Below are 23,846 nucleotides of genomic sequence, written 5' to 3'. Positions count from 1 at the left end.
GCTCAGCGTCGGGCGCGGGAAGCGCTCGCACATGCGCGCTGTCCTCCCTCAGCGTCTGTCCCTCGCCGGCCGCCGTAGGCCGCCCGCTGTGCGGCGTGGGGGGGCGGCGGCGCGGAGGGGGTCGTGGTGTGAGGGGCGCGCAGGCCGCGGCGGCTCCGCTTCCCCCAGCGAGCCCCATGTGAGCGCCCCGCGGCGGGGCCAGGCAGCGGGGCCATGAAGAAGGACGTGAGGATCCTGCTGGTGGGAGAACGTGAGTGCGGGAGGGGCCGGGCCGGGCCGGGAGCAGGGCGGGGGCCTCTGGGGTGAGGCCGAGCGGCTGTCAGAGATCGGCGCGGTGCCTCAGCCCTGCGCGGGCCGCTCCGCCTCGGGGCGCAGGGCCCGGCCCTGGCCCTGTGTGCTCGGTGCGCCGCGGCCTCTCCCCGCCTGGGGCCGGAGCGGCGGGAGGGTTCTGCGGGGCGCCGGGGGTGCAGAAGTTTCCCTCGGAGTTGGCCGCTGCAAGGGAACGGGGCTGAGGTGTTCGCTCCGCGCGGGATGCCCAAGCCTCCTCGTGCCAGCTTCGCTTCGCTCCCTTGTTCGAGGAGTCTGGGAATCGGGAGCGCCGCTGGGGCAGATGCGCTGCGGGCTGGGGCTGGCAGCGGGAGCCCGGCGTCCGCCGCCGCCTGGGGTGACCTTGGTTCCCGTGGGCACGCTGCAGTTACACCGGGGCTCCGTTTCTTGGTGTGTTACTGAAACTCCGGCCCTACGGCCGCATGTAGTCAACCAAATAAGCGGTTAGGCTGCCAGAAGTACAGCTCCGTACTGAGGGAAACAGCATCGCGGAGGCTCCCTTCTGTTAGCTTGTAAAGTGCTTTCGAGTTCCTCACAGGAGAAGAGTACAAAGGATTTACCAACTGTCATCAGTAAAATTGCCTGATTATACTGAGAATATAGTGCAACTAGCAAAACCTTTCTGAGAAGAGAACACCTGGTGTACGTGGTACAGCTCCTGCCGTGCCCCGTGCATGGGCTAGCTCTGCCTGTGCTGCCCAGGGAGCACCTCTGTCACTTCTTTGGGAAGGAATCCATGTGGAGATAATACTGCACAGCAGAAGTTAGCTGATGAAGTCTGTCTGCTTTTACAAAGCCTGGTTTACTTAAAAGTGTCAGGATTCACAGCTGAATTCCTCTTCAGAACGCATAAGTGAAAGGTACCTTTATTTTCTTTGGCAGTGAGCTGAGGGTGCAAATTTTAGATTTGCATTGGACAGACTGAAGGCTGACTCACAGAGCGTGCTGTTTAAAATTGGACTGAGCCTTTGCTTAATTTAAAATTAGTTGATTTCTGTTTATAGTAGATGTATAATGGTTTTATGTGTATAAAGATAAGTTAGTGAAAAAGAGGAAGAAAAAAATATACAAAATCATTTGAATTAAGGATTTTTTAAGTGCTAGCTATGTAGTTTATTTATGGAATATGTCAGATTGCGAACATGTTTATATTTATTTAGTTTGTAATGAATAGAAAGGAGAAAGTTGTTTTACAAATTGGAAACCCTTGTCCGTTTTTCTAGTAATATTGCTAGTATTATTACTAGTGCTCTTTTGTATGCATGTCTTTTATGTATACATATTCATCTGAAACAAGTCAGTCTAGACCACACAGTACCTGCCCGATGATGGATGCAGTCTGGCAGATTCAGACTCTGAAATATCTTGGCAAGACCTTCTGTTGTGAGCCTGTTCCAAAACACAGGGTGTTTTCATCCCTGGCGCTGGTCTTTTCAGATTTAACGTTGTTTTAGTCCTAGTACCCAGGGTGTAGGCATCAATTTTCAATAGTCAGTGATTTTCAGAGTGTATCCAACGTTTTACTTCTGTACAGCGTGGACTGGGAGGCTTCTATATGTGAGGGAAAAGGAGATCTGTTAATCATCACAAAGTGTTGTTTTCCTCATCCTAGTCAGCCGATGTTATTTAGGCTGTTAGAAGTAACTATAAACAGAATGGGAAAGGCAGGTGGCTGACCCAGATTCGAGCAAAATAAACCAAATCTCTACACTTGAACTTATGGATCTTCACAGAAACAGCTCCAGAACCCTTCGCATCTATCAGAAGCTTCTACTCAGAGTGTCTTTCCTAACGTACGGTCCATAGCCTTCTATTTTCAGTCGCATTAAATTAAGAAAATGAATCTGTTATTTGCAAAGCCAAGATCCTTTACACCATTTCAAACTGAAGCTGGCTTGGCTGGATGCAGAATATGCTCCAGTATTTCCTGTAATTATCTAATAACTTCATTTGCTTGTCAGGAAGTCATTTATCTGAGGAAACAGGGATGCTTTTAAAGCTCTTCTGATTCTGTCAGGATGAAGCTTAAGATGTGGCTTGTGCAGGAGGACACCTGGTAGTGTAAGTTCTTGTTTCAGCTTGTATGAGTATCTGTGATGAGAACACAACCATCTTGCCATTAAGAACCCTCTGTCTTAGTGCTCTCCAATTAATACCATAGAGGAAAATTTATGTCTGTTCTCAGTAAGGAAAACAAAAGCATCCCTACCAGCAGTAACCTTTTCTTTGCTTTTCATAATTTTGTAATAACTACTCTTTAACTTACCTTGAGGAAGAGAAGCTCTTATGTCTGTGTGTCAGAAGGCCCTTGGTTACTGTACCAAAAATAGATCTGGATAAGTTGATTTTACTTTGACTGGATCGTCAGTTCTGTAATACTATTTCTGCATGGAAACAAATTACTCTTAGAATTTAATTTCTTTTTCTTTGTCTCATACTAAGAATTATATACAATCAAATAGGCAAGTGGAAATGCAGTGATGGCAGCAGAATAACTTCTGTCACTAGATGAGATTTTTTTGGTAGAAACATTGTTTGTTTTTTTTCTCTTTAAATATTCTACATTAAGGTTAAAACCTGCTAGTTGTGTTGAGTAAGATGGAACAGGATTTGATTCCCTTCTGGATGAAATGTAGAATTGTGAAATAGAGTCAAATGTTTTACCACTGAAGAATACTGAGAGAGCTACTGCTATCAATTTTAAGTGTGGCTAAATAGCAGATAAAGAACCTTTAACATGGTCAGTTACAAAGTGTTTTTAAAATACTTCTCTTTTTCAGATGGGATGCAACTATTAAATGTAAGATAACCTAATTATCTAATCTCTGTTTTTAATTCTTTTGTAGCCAGAGTTGGGAAGACATCGCTAATTATGTCTCTTGTCAGTGAAGAATTTCCAGAAGAGGTAGAACTTCCTTATTTGTTTTCCTCATATTATTTCTACTTCTTTCAGCGATCAAGCTGGTAGGCTCTGCTTTAAAATAATGCTATTTACAACAAAAATGAAGTATGGAACTTCAGTAGTGACTTCTGAAAAGTGATCTAGGTTGGTTTAAATATATGTCTTTGTGATGATTAGGAAATTAAATTTTATCTAAGTTGCTTTCTTGTTTTTCAAATGCTCAATTAAACTTTTTAAATACCTGAGAAGTGTTGGTTTTCTTAAGCAGTTGAATCTGGCCATAACTTGTGATATGTGCTGGTTTGGTTTGTTTGTTGAAGAACTGTTTTGGTTTTTTTTAAGAGAAGAATAAGTGAATAGAAGAGTGATGAGAATGAGGAAGTAAAAAGTCAATGTATAACTTAGCTATTTTTTTCGTAACTACGCAATGTATTGCATTTATTTCTGTTTTTGAAGAATGTTTTCCTAGCTATGGTGGAGTGCAAAAAAAAAAAAAAACCAGGAAACTTTCTTCCAAAATAAAAGTAAAGCTACTACTACATCTTGTTCCTTTAAAAAAGGAACAGCAAGTAGTTCTCTTTATATCGTGAAGAGAACTGCAACTGCTGTGAATAGTTGAGCTTTTCACATATAAACTTGAATGTTTATTTCTTCTGTTCACAAGTCTTAAAATAGACATCATGTGCTGTTCTTTGAAACGATGCAGCGTTTGTTTAATGCAAATTACTAGGTTACCACAGTCCATGAGACAAGATCAGATTGTTTACATAGTTGAATTTAGTTCCCAAGCTTGCAGGTAAAAAGGAGCTCTAGTTTCTGTTAGTTCTTAAAATGTTCAGGGACCCATTATTTGACAGGTTGTTTGTAATTGTGTTTAATGAATCATGGCCCTCCATTCTCTTCTCAGTTTTCTTCTGTATAGTTTAGTATGTTTCTGTTGAGTTAGTCTGTTTAGTCTGTTTTCTGTTGAGAGAAAGGTATCGCTTGTATAAAACACAACATCTGCCTTATTCAGTAAGCAGGCTATTTAAAGAGCAAGGAAGTAGCAGTGAGTTTCAAACGTCACAAAAATCCAAGTGCTTGAACTACAAATAGACTCTTATAGTTAAAGATGACTAATTGTCAGGAATATGGTTGTATACTACTGTCTTAGCAGTCTTAAGTTTTCAGTGATTATTTTTAAAGGCTTTTTCTTGCTGTTTCTTTACAACCCAAGGTTCCGCCGCGTGCTGAAGAAATCACCATTCCAGCTGATGTCACCCCTGAAAGAGTGCCAACCCACATAGTGGATTATTCAGGTAAAAACTATGCAATACAATTAGAGTTGGTATGGAATTATTTATGGACCTCAGTAGCCTGTCAGCAGTCATACTGGTATGGGACCAGATTTAAGCGTAGGAAAAGACTAGATTAAAATAGCAATCATGGGGTAAAACTAAATCAGATGATGGTGGCTTGCCCTGCTTGCTCTCAGTGAAAATATTCGTTGGCTCTACAATAAAATTAATGTGTTGTATGTTGTGGTAGAAGCAGCACAGGTGGTGCTACTTAATATTCCAGGAATGGGCTGTTGATAAATGTAGGGGATGCAAACTGACTTGTTCCAGAGAGAACCTGTCTACAGTTACAATTATTTCTCTTTAAAATACCTGCTGAGAAGCCTCTGTGCAACAGGCCATTTCTGCCTTATGAGTTAGTGAATTTTTTCATTATTGTTACAGTAGGAACAATTTTTAGTGCACTTTATAAAAAGCCATTTAAATAGCAAGGCTGTCTTATGAGCATTGTGAAATACCTTAGTTTAGTTTCTTAACGTTTTCAGTTTTCTTGGCAAAAATTGAGAGTATTAATGATCATCTTGTTCTATTGAATTGCAGAAGCAGAACAAAATGATGAACAACTTTATCATGAAATCTCACAGGTGAGTGTATTTAAATGTTTACTAGGCAATCTGCATTCGGAGAAATGTTTTCATTTATTTTTTTCTACTGTTAGAAAAATTCTTTTGCTATTTCTTGGCATTTCATTTAGTATTGTTTTGAGCCTTGAGCTATAGCAACCTTTGCTCTAAATAAGAAAAGTGGGTTCTACCATTGTTCCGGTGAACTGAGCTAAAGCTTCGTACTTCCAAGTGACAGGTCAGAACTGAAACAGCTCTTAGTCAGAAGTCCAAGGAATTCACAGGTTGTTGTCTTTTCTTTTTCTTTTTTGTTTGCTTTACATTGAAAGTTTTTAACTGTTGTTCAGCTATAAATTCTGTAAGCAAGTCAGAGATACAGTTTCTGACTAATGTTGGAAGTGTTCTTTTTGTTTGTTATGTTTTTAATCTTCTTTGTTTCTCCAATAACAACAGTGAATTTCCATGTGCTTTTTTTTCTTCATTTTAGGCAAATGTGATTTGTATAGTATATGCTGTTAACAACAAGAATTCTATTGATAAGGTATGCTAACACATTTTATCTAATTACTGCTTGATATGAGTTAATTTTTAGGCATGGTGAAGACCTTGTTAGACACGTAAAATGCATAAGACTGTGTTTGAGGTCAAGTTGTTAATAAAGTACACTCGTGCATTCTTTTGCTTCTGGCCCCTTTCAGTATGTGGGTTTTCAGTCATATTAAAGGTTGCTCATTAAGCAACTCCAGGTTTTTTTTGTTTTCTTTGTGGGTATATATGTGACTTCTTGGGAAAGAAGTAACATTGATAGTCAAGTTTGTGCACAGCTCAGTCAGATTAAATGTAAAACTGTATTTTTCGTGTTTTTCTTTTTTTAACCCCACTTTAGGTAACAAGTCGATGGATTCCTCTCATCAATGAAAGGACAGATAAAGATAGCAGGTGCATAAATAAAGATAAGAAGTGTGAATTAGGCTTCACATCGATGGGTATCAGTGGACAGTGTTGAGGATGTTAATTAAGAAAATCAAATTCTAAACTTAAAACTTGATATAAGAAGTTCAAGCAGCAAGAGATTTAAAGTATGTAGGTCTGTTGTACATTTCAGCAAAGCTATTTATTTTGAATTGCAATGGCAGCTTTTACCAGGTGTGTCTGTTTGCGATGGTGTAACTCGTTTTGACTGCATGGTCTGTAAGGGTTTTCTACTGATGCTGTTTTTTTTATAATAATAATATGACTTGCATTTAACAGTGTGGGTTTTTTTTTGAAGTAACAACAATCAGTACATTTCTGTTTAACTGTATTTCAGATTAATGTACTGCTGTCATCTCATTTTGCCTACTGGCCATCAGTGATATTTGGTTACATCATGAAAATAATATAATGGCTTCTGGTGGGAGGCAGAATGCTAAATTAAGATGGTTGTTTCTATCTGTATGTTTTTAAAGCTCTTAATCTTTTTTTTCTTTTCAGGCTGCCTCTTATATTAGTTGGAAACAAGTCTGATCTAGTGGAGTACAGCAGTATGGAAACTATCCTTCCCATTATGAATCAATATACAGAGATAGAAACATGTGTTGAGGTATGTAATCCTGAATGATGTTAGAATGAGTACCAAAAAATGCCTTCTATCCAAACATATATGGCAGCATTTTGATAGAAATAATGCTTTTGTTGTTGTTGTTCAAAATAAATATTTACTTCAAATAGAATAATTATTCTCATGGTGAGTTTGTATGCTCTTGAGAAAAGATTGTGCTTTTGAATAATGAAATGTTATTGGCAAAATGCTCTAAAATTTAGAGCCTACTCAAATCTTCTCCGTAAGCGTTTTAAAAATAACGTTAAGCCAGCAACATGTTTGCAAAGGATTAAAAACGGAATGGAGATTTTTGAGTATGTTTGGGTTTTTTATATGAAGTGGATGCAACTTTTTTTTTACTGATATGGCATGTTCTTTATCGATCACTGAACATATACAAGGGCTAGGTGACGTTTTTCTAAAACTGCAGTGTACCCACAAGAGGAGGCCAAGCTTTAAAAGCTTGATGCTTGAAGAAGCTTCAGAATAAATCACTAAATAGTCAAAAACAATCAAATAAATCTAAGAATTTCTTTTTCAGTGTTCGGCTAAAAACTTGAAGAATATATCTGAACTATTCTATTATGCACAGAAAGCTGTTCTGCATCCTACAGGTCCTCTTTATTGCCCAGAGGAGAAGGAGGTATTTATACATAATTTTAAAAATAAATAACATAGGGGAAAAAAGTTGACTGCTGTTTTGTTCTTTTCAGTGAATTTTGAAGTTTTTTGTCTTCTGTTACCTTTCTCTTGCTTGTCCTTCCCCAAAAGTCAAGCGTTAGATTCCAGAACCTCGTTGCTGCTTTGTGTATTAATTTCATCTTTCTTTCTTCTTTATTTAAAACAAAGAAGACAGTTTTTTGTTTTCCATCTGAACTGCTCAGTAAAATGATAAGCTTTGGTTATTTGATAAGCTTTTGGCTTTAAGTCAAAAGTAATGGTGAAAAAAATCATGCATTCAGTTCATTTCTCCTTTAGACATTTGTTATACAGTAATTCCATTTGTTTCAGGGAATATGCTCCAGTCTTACCCTGATTTAAGGGAAGGAAGTTTTCTGAGCATCTTGTCAGGCTTTGGCAAAAGGGATCAAAATCAAATGATGTGGCTGTTTGAAAATACTGTCAATAGTTAGCTTATTATGGAGGAGTATGATTTTTTTTTTTAACACATTAATTTCATGATCAATTGTAAATAGTCTAGAAACTTACCCCCCCACCCTCTTGCATTACTAGGCAGTAGGAAGGTTGTCTCAGTCATAAATACTTTGTTGAGTAGAGAATGAGAGAATAACTCTCTTTTGATTTCTTCCATCAGAATCATCTGTGTGTGTTAGTAATGTGATAAAATTGTTGTGCTGAAATATTTTTGGTTTTTGAAAACCAATCTCTATGCAATATCTGTGACCTCTATGAAGAGAAGAGTCCATCATCACACTAGTTGCTGGGAGAGAATTACCACTGTCTGTTTTCCTTCACTTGGAAGGTATCCCAGCAATTCTTTTGTCATAGTTAGTGGTAGTCCATATGATCAATGCTTTGCCTGGTAAATTAGCAAACTCTGTGAAGATGTACAGTATTTGTTGTTTGAAGCTTTCTGAAGTCCTAGTTGCAATGGTGAATATAGGTAGTTTGCTTATTTAGAAAGAGTAGGCTGTAGTTCTAGAGCTATTTATTTTTGCGGGGCACTGGGATAGCCAGGCCTTTTTTCACCAAAAAATGTTTTTTTTTTTTTCTTTTTGAGGAAAAAAAAATCCATCATTTTTAAAGCTTTCTGTAGCAGTATGACTGAACTTAAAGAACTGATATGTATTTTTAAATTAAGTATTGCCACCTTCAGTGTGAGTAATTGAGTAGAAAGACATCTATTGTGCAATGCCTGCTTTAAATTTTCGCATATTAATTTTCTAAGTCACAGTTTCGTTTCCTCTTATTTTTGTGCTTGTGTGTGTGGATGTCTAATTGAAAAAAAATATATAAAATGAAGGCTAGTATCTGTTTTAATGTGTTTGAGCTGCCTGATGTCATTCAGTATACTTTTTATATTCAAACTTAGAAAGATACTGAACTTTGTTTTATTCCTTAGATGAAGCCTGCCTGTATTAAAGCACTCACTCGCATTTTTAGAATTTCTGATCAAGATAATGATGGTACTCTCAATGATGCAGAGCTCAACTTCTTTCAGGTGAGTGTTTTGCTTTTCTTTTCACTATGTTTAACGATTAAATTCCTATAATGCTGGAAAAGCAAGTGTGTGTTTTTCAGGGAACAGTAGTAAAGTGAGCCATAAGGAAATCAAACCTGAAAATTAGAAGTCTCAGGTCTAGCATAAAAGAGCAGATTTATAAAAACTGAAATAGTGTTGATTTTGTTTCTAACCATAGTTCAAGTTTTAGTTCTAGAGCAAAATGTAACACATTGTTCAATGACAAAATGAAAAGTGTTTCTTTTCCTTTATTTCCACTAACTAACTGGATTGCCCTTTACTACCTCATCAGAACCTTTACGGCTGCATTTTACGCTGGACATGTTTATCTGGCTTAGTAGTAGAGTCCTAATGTGTTCTTTTGGTTTTTGTTAGAGAATTTGCTTTAATACACCGTTGGCTCCTCAAGCTTTGGAAGATGTAAAGAATGTAGTTAGGAAAAACTTAAGCGATGGAGTTGCTGATAATGGATTAACTTTAAAAGGTAAGCCTTATTGATGTCTGAGCAGATGTCTTCTCATAATATTGATAGTCATGTAATGTAAAAAAAAAAAATAAAAACAAGTCTTTGGGAATACGATCTTTACCTTGATTCTTTTAGAAAAGGGCTGAGCGTGGTGTCAGAATGATACCAAAGAATAATTAAACGCTGGAAGAATGGATGTGGATAAAAATAAGGTTTCTTCTTGTTGCAGAAGTTCAGAATCCAAATGTCCAAAATAACTACAGTGATTCAAAAGTGATATTCTCCTAGATAATTTTGCAGCTTTTCTCCAGGCTTACTGGTTGCAATGCTTGTCAGCAATTCTGTCAGCATTTTAAATGCTACGTTTTACAGATTTGCTCAGAGCATATGGCAGAAGTGAAAGGAGAAAAAATGTTTTCTGAACATCACTGTGTCCCCTTTGCTTGTGGAGCTTACATGTGTGATAGAACCAGTGAGAAATTGTAAAGAGAGGGAATCCTGAGGCATAGCCTTACTGAGCAGTGAAATCTCAGTGTTCGTTAAGCTCTGGAAAGTGCTAAGCCAAAATCCTACTCAGTTTTTTTCGGTATAGGAAAATTAAAGACAGTCTTCCCATGAGGTTGCTCTCTAAGCTTCCTGCTAAGTGTGTTGCTATTTTGAACTCTTGAAAATATTGTTGTTTTTATTTTGATACGGCTAAGTTGCTCTAAAACGCTGATACTAAAAGAAGCAAACAGCAGCAGAAAACCAAGTTATTTTAAGTAAACAGTTGTTTGAAAAATACTGTTACACATAACGTGATTTCTGAGCCCACAATCTGTGTAGATCATTACATAATATTACACATTTGGTTTAAAATTAAATGTGTGTTCCTTGTTATCAGTCTGATACTATAAAGACACCTAGAGCAGATGAAGTCATTCAGGGCCTTAAGATTTTGTCATTTGATTTTAGGTTTTCTTTTTCTACACACACTTTTCATTCAGCGAGGAAGGCATGAAACAACATGGACTGTTTTGCGTCGCTTTGGATATGATGATGACTTGGAGCTTACACCAGAGTACTTGTTCCCTCCGTATGTATCACCTCTTTGAGCTTTCTTCAGCTTACGTGCATTTAATTTATGCTGCCTTGTGGGAGAAGGGAAGTGTGTTGTGGTGTTTATTTGAAGCTTATTGTTACATTGATGACCTCCCTTACTTTGTGGCCTATCACCTAAACTCTTTGTATGAAAGTTACAAAGGAAGAACTGCAGTCTTACAGTGCCAAATCACATACTGCTATCTCTGTTTTCTAACAGCAGCCTCCTCCCCATACAGCACTGACTGAATATAGTGTAATATAAATACACCCACTCGTAATTATAGCATTCCTAAAAAAAAGTATGTACCTTGATCTCTTTAGAGACTATGAAAACTGAATGCAAAGGTCAAATACCAAATGCTTCAATTCTGAAATTTGTTATTTTGAATTATAGCATTCTGTGTTTTGCAGACTTACTTAACGCTTTTTGTTTTTGTTTTTGGTAAATAGGCTAAAAATTCCTCCAGACTGCACAACAGAATTAAATCATCATGCATACTTGTTTCTTCAAAGCATTTTTGATAAGCATGATTTGGTAAGCTTGTAATTTGAATGTGTGTGTACTTAGATTTCAGAGTCTTACCTTGCTAGAAGTTTTGCTCACACAAAGCATGTCTTCGTCATTTCATTCAGAAACTGGCTATTGGTTAAGCCATGTGGTAAAAACTGGTAGTACAGCCACAACCCTCAATTCAGACTGAAGTTGTTTTGTTTTGTTTTTAAACTTTCTTATATATTCAGTCTTGTTTTAAATCAAGAAAATAACAGCCATTGAGAGAGAGAAAGCTCTGTTGTGTTTTTTTGATAGACAATTTATCAAATTTTGCAAGTGTACAGCAAAAATGTATCACTTCAGTATAGGTGTGAATTAAGTATTTGTTTATTTCTGATATCATATGCTTGTTTTCAGGATAGAGACTGTGCTTTGTCTCCTGATGAACTGAAAGATCTGTTCAAAGTCTTTCCTTATATGCCATGGGGGCCTGATGTTAACAACACGGTTTGTACAAATGAAAGGGGATGGATTACCTACCAAGGGTTTCTCTCTCAGTGGACGTAAGTGTGCTCCATTGCATTTTGGTGGTTGGGAACTTTGAGTATGAGAATACATTTGTAGATTCCTCTTCAAAATGTGGTATTGGAAGAGTGAAAGTTTAATAGTTGACCATGTTTCACTGTTCTCCTTTTTAGAGATGTTAAGAGTAATGCTGTTCAGTAATGAGTTTTTTACCTATGGAAAACACGGAGAATGAGAATTATTGTGAGAAATAAGTAGTGGTGTAGGCTGATGGGCTCCAGCAAGTATTGCTTTCCTAGTGCTTTGCAAACTATTGTGATTGTTAAAGTTACTTCCAAAGTACTTGTGTTCTTTGGTAGTACCAGGAATATTACTATCATGTCACTCTAGAGAAAGGAAGAAAAAATTGTTTCATTACTTGACAGAATTGGTTTCATGGAATTTAACAATTTTGAAACTCCTTTTTGTCCCCTCTGATAGACTGACCACGTACTTAGATGTACAGCGATGCCTGGAGTACCTGGGTTATTTAGGCTACTCGATACTTGCAGAACAAGAATCTCAAGCATCGGCAATTACAGGTAATTAAAAAGAAATAGATTCAATTCAATTTAGGAATTTAAACTTAGAAATCTACTCAAGAATAAATTTCTTAAATAAGTATCCTGTCTTCTTTCACTTTCACTCTTTTAACTGCTGAAGTCAAACTCTTGATTTAATATTTCTGAGAGATAATGTAAATGAACAGTTAGTTCATCTGCTTCTCCATACATTCACGTGTATGCATCTTTTGAAAAATATTTGTATTTTTTTCAAAAGTAACAAGAGATAAAAAGATAGATCTCCAGAAAAAACAGACTCAGAGAAATGTTTTCCGATGCAATGTTGTTGGAATGAAAGGCTGTGGGAAAAGTGGAGTTCTTCAGGCTCTTCTTGGAAGAAATCTAATAGTAAGAAACCTTTTGCTTATATTCACACGCAGATGGTTTTGAGTTTATTTTAGACAGCAAAATTCAGTTGACATTAAAATTGTACTGGTTACTACTGAATTTGGAGATTATGAATTTTTATTTTAAGAATAGCAAATAGACAAATGGATATTGGACAATTACTTATATCTTGGATTACAGTTTTGCATGTACTGGAAAAATAAACCACAGATTACTGTAATTTTCATTCATTAATAAATAGAGTAAAACAGCTGTTCAAAGCTACTTGGAATGCAAAAGTTGCTGTGATCTAACATGAAATTCTGCATTTTTAGAGACAAAGGCAAATACGTGCAGAACACAAATCTTACTACGCCATAAACACAGTCTATGTATATGGACAAGAAAAATACTTGCTGGTAAGAGTGCCTCATTATTGCATACATGCGACTAGCTTACCTTAAAATTCAGTGAACTATTAAAAAGCCTTCTGCAGACAAATACAAGGATTTTCTGTCTTAATCGTCTCTTCTTCCTAAGTGTCAACACTCCATTAAGCCATCCTGCTTATTTAGAAAGTACAGATCTGTCAGGTGGGATGATTAGGATGCCTATAGTTAATCTTCAGTGGCTAAAATACTTTCTTCAAATGCTCTCTCCGCTGTAGTTTTCCTTTATGGCATGATACCTTGTTTTCCAAGATCCTAGTTCTCTGCTCTCTGATTTTCCTCTGTAGAATGAATGCCAGGTTTTTTTGTGTTTAGAAGTAAAAGTAACTTTTCGTGCTGAGGCTGTGATCACCTGCAGATGTTAACAGCTCACATGTGTTGGCTGTGTTGGTAAATTTCTCTTAATTCTTTTTCATTAATTCTGCCTTTTGTTGGTCCATTAGTTCTAAGGATGCATAACAGTGAGCTGTAATGAGGAAAAAAAAAAGTTATAAAATTCCTTTAAGTGCATAATAACAAAGCTTTTCTCCCTTTCCCACTGTCTGTTTTTCCAGCTACATGATGTCAGTGACTCTGAATTTTTGACTGATGCTGAGACCATATGCGATGTTGTCTGCCTGGTATATGATGTCAGTAACCCTAAGTCCTTTGAGTACTGTGTCAGGATTTTTAAGGTTTGTGAATTTTTTTTTCATATGTATGAATATATATATACTTTGTCAGCGAACACGCACACACATACACACACACACACACACACACACATAAAAATTATCAATTATTGGCCCATACATCAAGTTCCAGTGTTTAAAACTCATGTTATTTATGAGTGTTGGTTTTATATGGCTGATGTGCTAAAAATGCCTTTTTGCTATTCATACCAAACTAAAGTCTGTATAAAATATTCTGCTTCTAGAAGTGCCTGACTTCAGTGCAATGCATGAACCTTAATATGCTGCAACTAGTAATATTTTGGCTTTTCCAGATTGTACGTATCACATAATGTCTCTTTCGCTTTTTCTTTAAATTTGCAGCAACACTTCATGGATAGCAGAATACCATGCTTAGTGGTAGCTGCAAAGTCTGACTTGCACGAAGTTAGACAGGAATATAGTATTTCTCCTGCTGAATTCTGCAAAAAACACAAAATGCCTCCACCTCAAGCCTTTACTTGTAATACTGTTGATATGCCGAGTAAGGATATCTTTGTTAAACTGACAACTATGGCAATGTATCCGTAAGTACTCCAACCATTGTGTTTTCCATACTGCATGAATCACGCTCAGTAGCGCTGCATGCCATTGTTAACCATGAGGATGGAATTGCCTCACTGAGGTTTAGCAACAGAGAGAGACAGAAGTGACTTGTGTTTACCTCCAATGATTTCAAATGGAGAAAGTTGGTATAAATCCAACAGATGAAATAGTGTCAGCTATTGTGTAAGCTGTTTTTTTTAAAGACTACACTAATTCATCCAGCTCGTGTTACTTCTTAGGTATGTCCGTTCAAGTAATATGTAAAGTTCTGTTATGTCCTTGTTGTGAAGGCATCACTTCGTATCTCACTATTCGTATCTTGATATTTTTAAGATAATTGTATCTAAGTTGTACTGTAATTTTTGCAAATAGTTCAACTTCACAGCTGATTACAAGTAATGGCACTCTTTAGACAATAAGTTTCCCCCGGTGCAGAGCTTAAAGCTTTTTGTTTTGAGGGTGCTTATTGTTTCACTTCATGAATCTGACGGATCTTAGATATTTCTTTTTTGATATAACTTCTGTATAAATACCTGTATAAATGTTGGGCTTCAGATTTCAGTATTTTTAAGCTCACATTCTTTTTCATCGCACATCTCACTGTTGCTAAGCTTAGTTTGCATCTCCTTTTTTGGTGGGTGGAACTTTTAATATAGTGATGAGCTAAATAAAATATTACAGCAGATGGAGTCTAGTATGACAGCTGACATTTGCTTTAAAGTAAATAGAACTAATGTCACTTTCACCCCAAATCTAGGATTTTTTAAAATATGTATTTGAAACCAAATTTTATTAGATTTGTAAAGTTTTCGTTTCGTTTTTGTTCTCTTATTTTGTTATGCTGGTGTGCTGGAAACCACAGAAAGCGTAGCACCGACCAAATGCCTTGTATCAATATTCCTGCTTCTCCCTTAGTTCTCAAGCATGTCTGTTTGTTAGGGTGGGAAAGGGAGAGGTAACTGTCACTCTGTAAAGTGTGCATTCAAAGTGATAGAAAATGTGGCTTACTTTCTTTTGGAAAAGGGGTGTTATCTATTGCTGTGCAGAGGTACTCAGCCTTTAGATGTTTTCCGTACAAACGTAAATAAATTCAGCAAATGTTTTCATTCTTATTTGTGCTTTGCTACTAAGAGCAATGTATGGTGGTAATGCTAAAATGTACAAGATGTAGAACATGTAACCCTAAAATTCTGCACAGCTGTAGTGTTACCCTTGCTTCCCCAGTGTATTTTTTTCTCCTCTCCTTACTCATTCAAATGTACCTTTTATTCCTAAATCTCTCTTGGTTGTGGCACAGTCCTAACGTGCACCTGATGATATGAGCAAGATTTCAACTCCTGTCCTTCTGTGTGTTTTCGCAGCCATGCCCGGTTACGCTGTATGTGCGCCTGCAACAGGTGTACATTTTGCATCTGTCAGAACTTCCTCAACTCAGACTTGCTGCAATCTGTAAAGAACAAACTCTTCACTGCAGTTCTTAACAGGTCCTTAACTTTATTTACTAGGTTCCAGGTGTGCTCTTAAAATAAAAGGGTTTTCTTTCTTTTCTTTTTTTTTTTTTGTTTTTTTTTTGAAATAGCAGTTGGTTACCTTCTATACTGCAGATTTCTCACTCCGTATGCACTAAATAGGCAGATACTTATTTTAGTAACTGTCATAATATTGTCAAACTTTGATCTATTTAACTTAAAGGTGCTTTTGGTTCTTTTGAGCTCAGTGCAGTGATTTCTATGAAACATTACCAACCTGGTGGTCAGGTCAGGTACTCAGTGATGATAAAAATGCAGTCTAGGAATTAGAACTGTGTTTTTCAGGGAGGTAGTAATGGACAGCAAGTAATGTATATAAGTCTCTGTAATGTGTCTCATGTGATACTTCATAGGTTTGTTTAGTATTGATTAAAGTTAGTGCCTCTTATCAATTATAAAATTACTTTCATTTAAATAGTGTAGGAAAAGGCACAGCTTGACTATAGCAACACTGTATAACATATAACATTTATAACTGCTAGTCTGCTATTTTGAGAGATGATAGAATTTCTGTGTGTATGTTATGCCTGGTTTACATAGAGTGGGTAAGTTGTGTAAAAATCTGGAGCTTTTAACATCCAATTCCTCTGAATAAAATGCAATATGTACGAAATGGCAAACAGTTAACCATTTCCATTTGCAGATATTTTGGAAAAAGCACTGGGTAAAGAGAACTGGTTTTCAGCGTTGAAAACAGTGCAATATCTTGTCTTGCGTGTACTGCACACTTCTATAAAACACCTTGCTTTTGACACGTGATTTACTAACAGCTCAGCTCTTGTCACCTTGACCCAGCAAATGGGAGTTCAAACCAAACAATTTTTGTGTCCACTGGAATCACAGACCACGATAAACATGTTTATGTGAAGGCCTTGGTTAAAACGTCCTGACATATTCTCGGTGTATCTGGTCCATGCATATTACTTCTCATTACTGGTTTCAGATGTAGATGATCCAAATAAAAGTGGCTGTTTCCTTTTAAGTGCAAATTACATGTACATCGTTAGGCCTCCTATGTACCCGTGTACAGTGCTGAGAACCTTTGTGAAATGCTGCTTTAATCTGAGGTATGCGTTGTAACCACAGAGTGAGAATTTAGAGAAGAGGGAAAATGTCATTAGCTCAGGAAAACATGATGAATAGAAGTGAAACTCTTCACTCTGCATCTTTACAGCTGTCATCCCTTAGACAAAAATCCTTTGCAAAAATAATCTTTGCATATTGTCAGTCTAAAACTTCATTCAGCAGTCACTACTAGGAAATCCTAAGTCCTCGTTATGGAGGCTGAAGCTAGCTCTGTATCTAATGCTTGTTTTTCTGAATGGTTATGGATTGCTACATGAACTATTGTGGCATGTTTCTCCCTTGTGTGGGCCCGTGGTTGCTTTTGGTGTTTTGGTTTTTTTTTTTGAGTTCTGCATTAGACATTGTACTTTGTTCCTCTGAGACACTGTCAAGACCGGGAGGCATTGAAACTTCTGTTTGAGAAGCCTTGGGATGCTGCCTTTCCTCACTTTGTCACTAAATAGTGTGGAATAAATATATGAATCTGCTACCACCTAGAAGTCTGTAATTCAGGGTGAAGAGAGTTTGTCACTGCCTTCTGCACTGACCCTACAGAAAGGAGGATTATCTCCCAAAATCTTTGTCTACAGTCATTGTGTTAGTTGCTGAGGTTTTGTTTTCCACCAACCTAATTTCTTTTCAACTTGCTTCCTAGTTACCTCATCAGGAGTTCTCCCTTACGGAGCACGCTGCAGCAGGTTATTCACCGTTCACTTTGTGAACAACTGAATGCATAGGAAAGAATGCAAGAGCTGAGATAGGTGTAAACAACAGGGAGTGACCTCTGACTGTAAACTTAGAAGGGTAAGGGTAGTTTTCTTCTTTAGAAATGTTAGCTTTTTAGAAGGATTTCAATGATTTTTCATTAAAGAAAGTATTTGAATCAAGCAGGATTATCTGATGTAGCTAGTTTATGACTCTTTAAATTTTGCTCTTACAGATGCTTACTGTTAGGTCAGGAAGTTTGGCAGAAGTTAGATGAAAAATGGGTAAAGGAGACTTCTTAAGTTCTTGTCCTGACCCCCTCCTATTCTGAGGCTCTAGATAGTAGAAGTAGGTAACATGAAGTCTTTACTTTTAGACTCCTTCTTGTATTGTTTGTTGCTAAGTAGTGCTTAAACACTGTTACCAAGGCAAAAATATAATAGTATATTAGAACATTCCCAATTAAAGGAAGAACATATGCAAATGAAAAAGCTACTCATGCCCACCTTTAGTTTCTCTTCTATGGACAAACTTCCAAGATTCTCTGTAGGCTTTATAGGCAAGTCCAGTGAATGTGGAACTTCAATTTGGAGATGCTTGCTCTGCTGAAACAGGATTGTTGGTTTGAACTACCCAGGATCACATTTCATTGATTCTTTGAGGAAGAAAGCACCGCATTCAAAGCGCTGTACGTGTGTGCATGAGACTTGTTACTGCCGTAGTATTTTTATATTTTTAATTTGCTCTTTCCTCTAGGTGTTCGTCTGTATTTGGCTGGCTGGCACTTAATCTGTTTTTGCTACCTTGTTTTACTGCTTTTTAAAAGCAAGGCTTCTGTGTATGTCATTCTGACCCCTCCTTTAATTATCAGCTCTTTTTTTTTTTTCTTCCTTTTTCCATTCCCTATCTCCAGAGCATGGATTTTAAGTGTGGGGTATTTTTTTCGGCTTTCTTGGTTTAAAGTCATTACTTGCTTCATTTTGCTTGTATAGCAGTGGCGCTTTTCTGCTGAGTTCATTTCAAAATAATTGTTACACGTGGTAATTGTGGTGTTCAATGAGGGAGACTTCTCAGACCGTTTTATTTTCTTCCTTTTAAAGTTTTTAAATAGTATGAAATATAAGAGACATTCTGTTTCCATATAAAAGCATAGTTGATTCAGGAATTATAAGATTTCTTTACTATAAAAACCTTCCTTCTGTGAAAGTAAACTTAAGGCAATAGTCCCATTTCCTTATAATAGTGGGAAAGCTATAAGGATATAATCCAGGTTTTATTTTACAATATGTATACTATAAGCAGATAATTGGTTCAAAACTATAGTAACGTATTATCATTCAACCTGATTGCAGAGATCTGTCCCTTTGCTTGGCTCTCCCTAAAATTAGGAGAATATAACATTTCCTTACCTGTATTCTTCCTTCTTTCAACTGTTCAGTGCACCATACTCAGTAGAATTTTGCAAAGCTATGTCCTCTGACTTCTTTCCAAATAGGGTATATTAAATTGACATTTTGCATTCTTTTTAGGTTTTGTAGATAATAAGATGTGCTTGGCACTCCTCACATTTTTAGATAACTAATGCTTCTGGAAAACTAACTGCTGGCATTGGTTTGCAGCCTAGGAAAACAAATGCCTGAAGGGAAGCTGCAGCAGCTTGCACGTGTTGTGTGATGGTTTTGGAATTTAGTTGTTTATATTTTATTCTTAAAACCTATATTCTGTTAGAGCAGGCTGCTGCTGCTTGCTGACTGCTTTAACTTGCTTACAGTTTTGGTGTGAGTAGCCATGTGACTTGTATGTTGGCCTCACCACTGTGCTTTTAAAATGCATTTGTAGTTTATATGGAAATGCTTTTGAATTTAAATAGTTAAGATTAAACCTCCCCAGACTTGGGATTCTTCTGCTGACGTGGGGAAGAGAGTCAGTATTGGCCCATAACTTGCTCATTTTCTGTGTGTAACCGTGATAGGCATGCTCAGTTAACTTCTTGATAAGTGCATGTGGCAAACTTCTTGTGAGTTGTTAAAGCCTCTTAAAAGAAAGGCTGTACAGATCTCCAAGATAGCACTCAGCAAGTGACAAGTTACTTAACCCCCTCCTAAGGGCTGAGTGAAAATCTGTCGTCTTTTTCCAAAATGTGCATTAAAATCTGAATTTTCTGATAGAGGCATAGGCTCCACATTTAGACTCCTTCTGTGTGTAGAAATATTTATGACAAAGTGCACACACCAGTCTGCTATAGAAGTTTGGAAGCTAATTTTTATCTAATAATCAAGAATTTCAAATACAACATAGATTATGGAGTCCTAACAACTACATATTCACATGTACATATTTTATCCCCTGGGGAGAATAATTTTTCTAGTTTTGAGTTAGTGAAAATAGCAGGTGCTCTCTTACTAGCAAGGCAGCAATAATTTCTGCCACTGGTGAAAATGACTTCCATAAACACAATTATACTGAAATAAAATGTGAATATTATTTACTGAAGAAGTAGGATTTTCATGAAGTATTAAGCAACGTTTATGCATTACAGATTTCTTCAAGCTAAAGAACCTGTGCCCCAAAACGAACATCAGTCGTCTTTTTAATTATTTCAGATTTCTTTTCTTAATGGCAGTTGATGAGTATTAGGGATTGATGATGCAAAAATGGAATTTATTCTAAGGAACACATAAGAAAGAAAAATTGGATTTCTTTTTGAAGGGGTAAAGCACTGAATTTCAGTGAGTATTTTTGGATTTCCAGCATTTGGACTGAGGTGTTCAGAGGGCCCGAACTGTTGCTTTCTTTGAGGTTATAAAGCAAATCCCTGCCCTGATTTAGTTTCCTTCTTTAATTGAAAGAATCTGCAACTTTAGGCTTAGAGAATGGATCAGGGTCAACTTACTCTCCCTTTAGACATGAAAAGAGGATTTTATAACGACTGATAATGTATTAATTGAGCTTGTCATGTAACCTATTAACCTCCTGTAACATGCAAATTTATTTTGCATAAGTAAATTCTATAAATTAAAAATTAAGATGGGTTTTATAGTCTTAAAAAAAAAAATCACAAATGCTAAAGCTGTTGGTAGTGACAAAATAGGGTCTTGAATTATTGTCAGTAATGAGACCATGTCAGTCGTAGGGCTGATGTGTTGAGTCATTCTAGTGTATTTAGCACAGCTGCTCTACTTCATGCATATGGTGCAAGACTGCCTTGTGGGTATGTGAAAGTTGTTGCTTTGGGGATGGAGTAGGAAGAGATTTGGTCTCTTAAACGGTTTTCCTTGTCCTTAAAGCAATAGCATTTTGTTACAGAAAGTCATACATTTGACTTTGCTCCTCAAGAGTACAAACTCCATTTATTTATTTCTGTTTTTTCCCAAGCGCTAAGTTCTTAACAACTGCACAAGAATCAGAAGTTAGATGGGTAAAAATGATCAGTTCTTTGGGCTTTGACATTTGCGCTTATTTGAGATACTTACTGCTGTTGAGCCATGCTGTGAACTGCAAACTGTGCATGTGTGTGAAAAGGTTAAGAGCCCACATAGATGAGTTGGGTGCCATGCTGTTAGCAGACGAGGAGAGCAGTATTATGCAGCAGGTGCACGCCGTCAGCTTTGTAGAAGATTCCATCTTCATGGAGTCATCTCTTGGTCCACGTTTGCTTGAAGACAGGTAACAGCAGCCAAACTAAGGTGACCTTGCCATTGCCTTTTCCCTTTCTTTCCCTCAACAAACTACTTGACATGTAGTTTGCAGAGAGTTTGTCAAAAGCAGCTGTAGAACTAATGCTTGTAGGAATTCATGAACTTGATCTGTTCCATAACCCAGCAAGATATTCTTAAATAAGATTAGTAACTTTTAGCCAACTATGTTTCGCTGTTAATGCACCAGAGAATTTGTGCCTGTTCTTTAGCTTGTGTTATTACAGCACACGGATTATCTGTATGGCTTATATTGCTTCTGCAAATGTCTACTAAATATCTCAAACTGTTTTTGTGTATTTTGATAGTAAGTACAATTCCTGCTTTACTAAACAGCTTGTAAACAATAGCTCTGCAGTTCACACTACGTGAACTTTCTTATGCACTGTGTATGTTTAGGATCTCTGTATGCTCCTTGGACTTAATATTCCTGCAGTTTTCACTGAGTAACCTGTGATGGTAAAAGCAGGCTAAAACACATAGGCTAGTGAAGTTATGATGATCTATCTTAAAAACAAACAGACCTCTTCACTATCATTTAGGAACTTCTTGTGCTTTGAATTATGATAATTTATGATAACTTTAATGGTAGTTCCTGCTTTATGGTAAGCTGTCATACTTGAGACTACTTTGAGGATGGCCAGCCGTGTTTAACTGAGCATGCTCACAAACTCTGCAGCATTTGGAGACTTGGGCCATTGGCTGTCTGCTGTCATGCGAAGTGTGGCTTTTTGTGTCATCCAGTCACTTCACACACACTGTTGTTGGATCTTGTCTTTTTTTTGTTGACTCCATGGTCACTGCCTGTTTCACTAGCACATTCTCTTAGCTTTCAGCTTGGTATTGGATGACTGTTTCTGTTGCTGTTCTTGTGATTGTATGGGAAGAAAGGGGTTTACAAACTGTCAGATTTTTGGTTCTAGCTTTTGGAAAAATATTACTTGCTACTTGTCAGTAAACTTCTTTTTGAGGGAAGTAATATAAGTAGATATTCAGCAGGACTGGAAAGTTTTGCAAGGAGAAGCAAAAAATCTGCAAACTCAAATTTGAAACAAGTTCTGTCTTGCAGCGATGGACTTGCTCTCATTATGGATTATTATTTATTTGTTAGCTATTTTTATTTTTATTTTTGGAATGTTAGCTGGTGCTCTGTGAGAAGGTGGCTGCCGTCCCCATACTCACTGCTGATTAATGGCCTGCTCCTGTGTCCGTCTTCAGCTGTGAGCCCTGACTTTAGCGAGACCTACTCGTGTGATCATGGCTGCAGATCAAGTCCTGAGCTTTTAAGAGAAATAAAACGGCTGTTTAAGTGTACAGACAGCTGAGCTGTAGGCTCCTTGCCTGTGACAAGTGTAGTGATGAATTTCCAAAAGCAGAGTAACTTAGCACAAGTTGTCTGATGCTCTTGTCCTGCAAATAATTCGTGCTTTTTTTTGTGTGTGTGTTAAATTTTAGGCATGTGACACAAGCGGACCTCAAGAGCTCTACATTTTGGCTCCGAGCAAGTTTTGGTGCTACTGTCTTTGCATTTCTGGGTTTCGCGATGTACAAAGCATTAATAAAGCAGCGATGATCTGAGAAGAAGCACATCTGGCCCTACCAAATGAAAATAAACTTTTATGTACATTCTGAATGCTTTAAATTCCGCTAGAAATATTTATATATGCAGAGTTACTTTATTAATATTTGTAATTCATGCATAAGATTATTTTAAATTATAGTTCTAACTGCAGTATTGCAAAATGCGTGGGGGGGAGGGGGGGAAGAATCGAATCTAAGCAGCCAGCTCCAAGGGCTTGACGGGTGAGGCCAAAAGGGAATTCGTTGTAAATAACCTGTACATACGAAAGCAGTACGACATTGCTTCCCCAGCCGTTACTCGGAATGCTGTCCTGAGGTGTTTCACCGCGGTGACGTGCTGCTGTACAGCTGAACTTCATTTCCGATAGAGTAGGCTCAACTCGAGGATCATGCTTCCTGAAGGATTGCTTATTTATTTCACTTTCATTTGAAGTGACTTCATCGTTTTGGACTACAAACTCAACCGGAATTTGTGGTTTTCTTTCTAACCTTTCTAACAGCCAACTTTCCCCGTTGTAATGTATTTCCAGAACAAGTCCTGGCCTATGGTTTTGTATGTTGGATGACCAGCGATGTGCTTAGCACTCAAGTATTTCTTTTAAAAGGAAAAACACCAACTTCAACGACTGCCAGACCAACTTCACGTGCTGTGTGCAACTGTTACTCATTTTCCCCTCCGCTGTGTTTTATATCCCTTATCAACCAGAGGAGAACATTTGTATATTATAAATGTTAATAACTCAAGAAGTGCTGCTGTTCAGTTTCTCACGGTTGTCAGTCGTACCTGACGAAAGCTGTGCGTCAGATAGAACCGAAATAGTGCACAGTGCCTCTCTGCTGTAGTCTCTTAATTGCATGGTTCACAGTGCATTCTGTACCTGGCTAGAGTTACCCGTAGACACAGCTTTTCTAACAATCAAGTAAATATTAATTCCGCCCTCATGACAAACTTATTTTTCCATTGCTGGCCTTTTCAACTATTTCAATAAAATAACTGTGTACTGTGTTGCTGTTGATCTTTTTTCCCCCCCTCTGTCCTGTGACGCGCCTAAAATCTTGCGCTGCGTTTGGCCGGAGCTGCGGCAGCGCTGCACCGTGGCCGCCAGGGGGCGTCGTGGGCCCGCGTCCCGCGCTGGGCTCCGTCGGCTGCGCGAGC

The 23,846-nt window shown here is 37.7% G+C and overlaps 1 protein-coding gene across 6 annotated transcripts; it reads left to right on the top strand.

Moving 5' to 3' along the window:
* RHOT1 (ras homolog family member T1) lies at positions 66-23,696 on the top strand. Of its 6 annotated transcripts, XM_021414772.1 has the most exons (21): positions 66-250; positions 3,174-3,232; positions 4,446-4,527; positions 5,107-5,150; positions 5,617-5,670; positions 6,016-6,068; positions 6,603-6,711; positions 7,253-7,354; positions 8,795-8,893; positions 9,290-9,398; positions 10,335-10,455; positions 10,914-10,998; positions 11,374-11,519; positions 11,962-12,062; positions 12,301-12,431; positions 12,746-12,829; positions 13,414-13,533; positions 13,894-14,096; positions 15,477-15,599; positions 20,937-21,080; positions 22,565-23,696. In XM_021414772.1, the coding sequence occupies exons 1-21, from the start codon at positions 214-216 to the stop codon at positions 22,680-22,682; spliced, it is 2,124 nt and encodes a 707-aa protein (XP_021270447.1). In that variant the 5' UTR covers positions 66-213; the 3' UTR covers positions 22,683-23,696. The 6 variants fall into 6 exon arrangements, with proteins under 6 accessions (XP_021270447.1, XP_021270442.1, XP_021270445.1 ...); XM_021414767.1 differs by lacking the exon at positions 20,937-21,080; XM_021414769.1 differs by lacking the exon at positions 20,937-21,080 and having other exon boundaries at positions 113-250; positions 3,178-3,232.

This window comes from Numida meleagris, chromosome 17 (assembly GCF_002078875.1).
Source record: "Numida meleagris isolate 19003 breed g44 Domestic line chromosome 17, NumMel1.0, whole genome shotgun sequence".
Classification (NCBI taxonomy): Eukaryota; Metazoa; Chordata; class Aves; order Galliformes; family Numididae; genus Numida; species Numida meleagris.
The sequence above is the reverse complement of the archived record's forward strand: the minus strand, read 5'-3'. Positions and strand labels throughout refer to the sequence as shown.

Coding starts and splice junctions, on each gene's coding strand:
- RHOT1 (XM_021414772.1), top strand. CDS start 214: ATGAAGAAGGACGTGAGGATCCTGCTGGTGGGAGAAC. Junction 6,069..6,602: donor AGGACAGATAAAGATAGCAG/GTGCATAAATAA, acceptor TTTTCTTTTCAG/GCTGCCTCTTATATTAGTTG. Junction 9,399..10,334: donor TAATGGATTAACTTTAAAAG/GTAAGCCTTATT, acceptor ATTTGATTTTAG/GTTTTCTTTTTCTACACACA.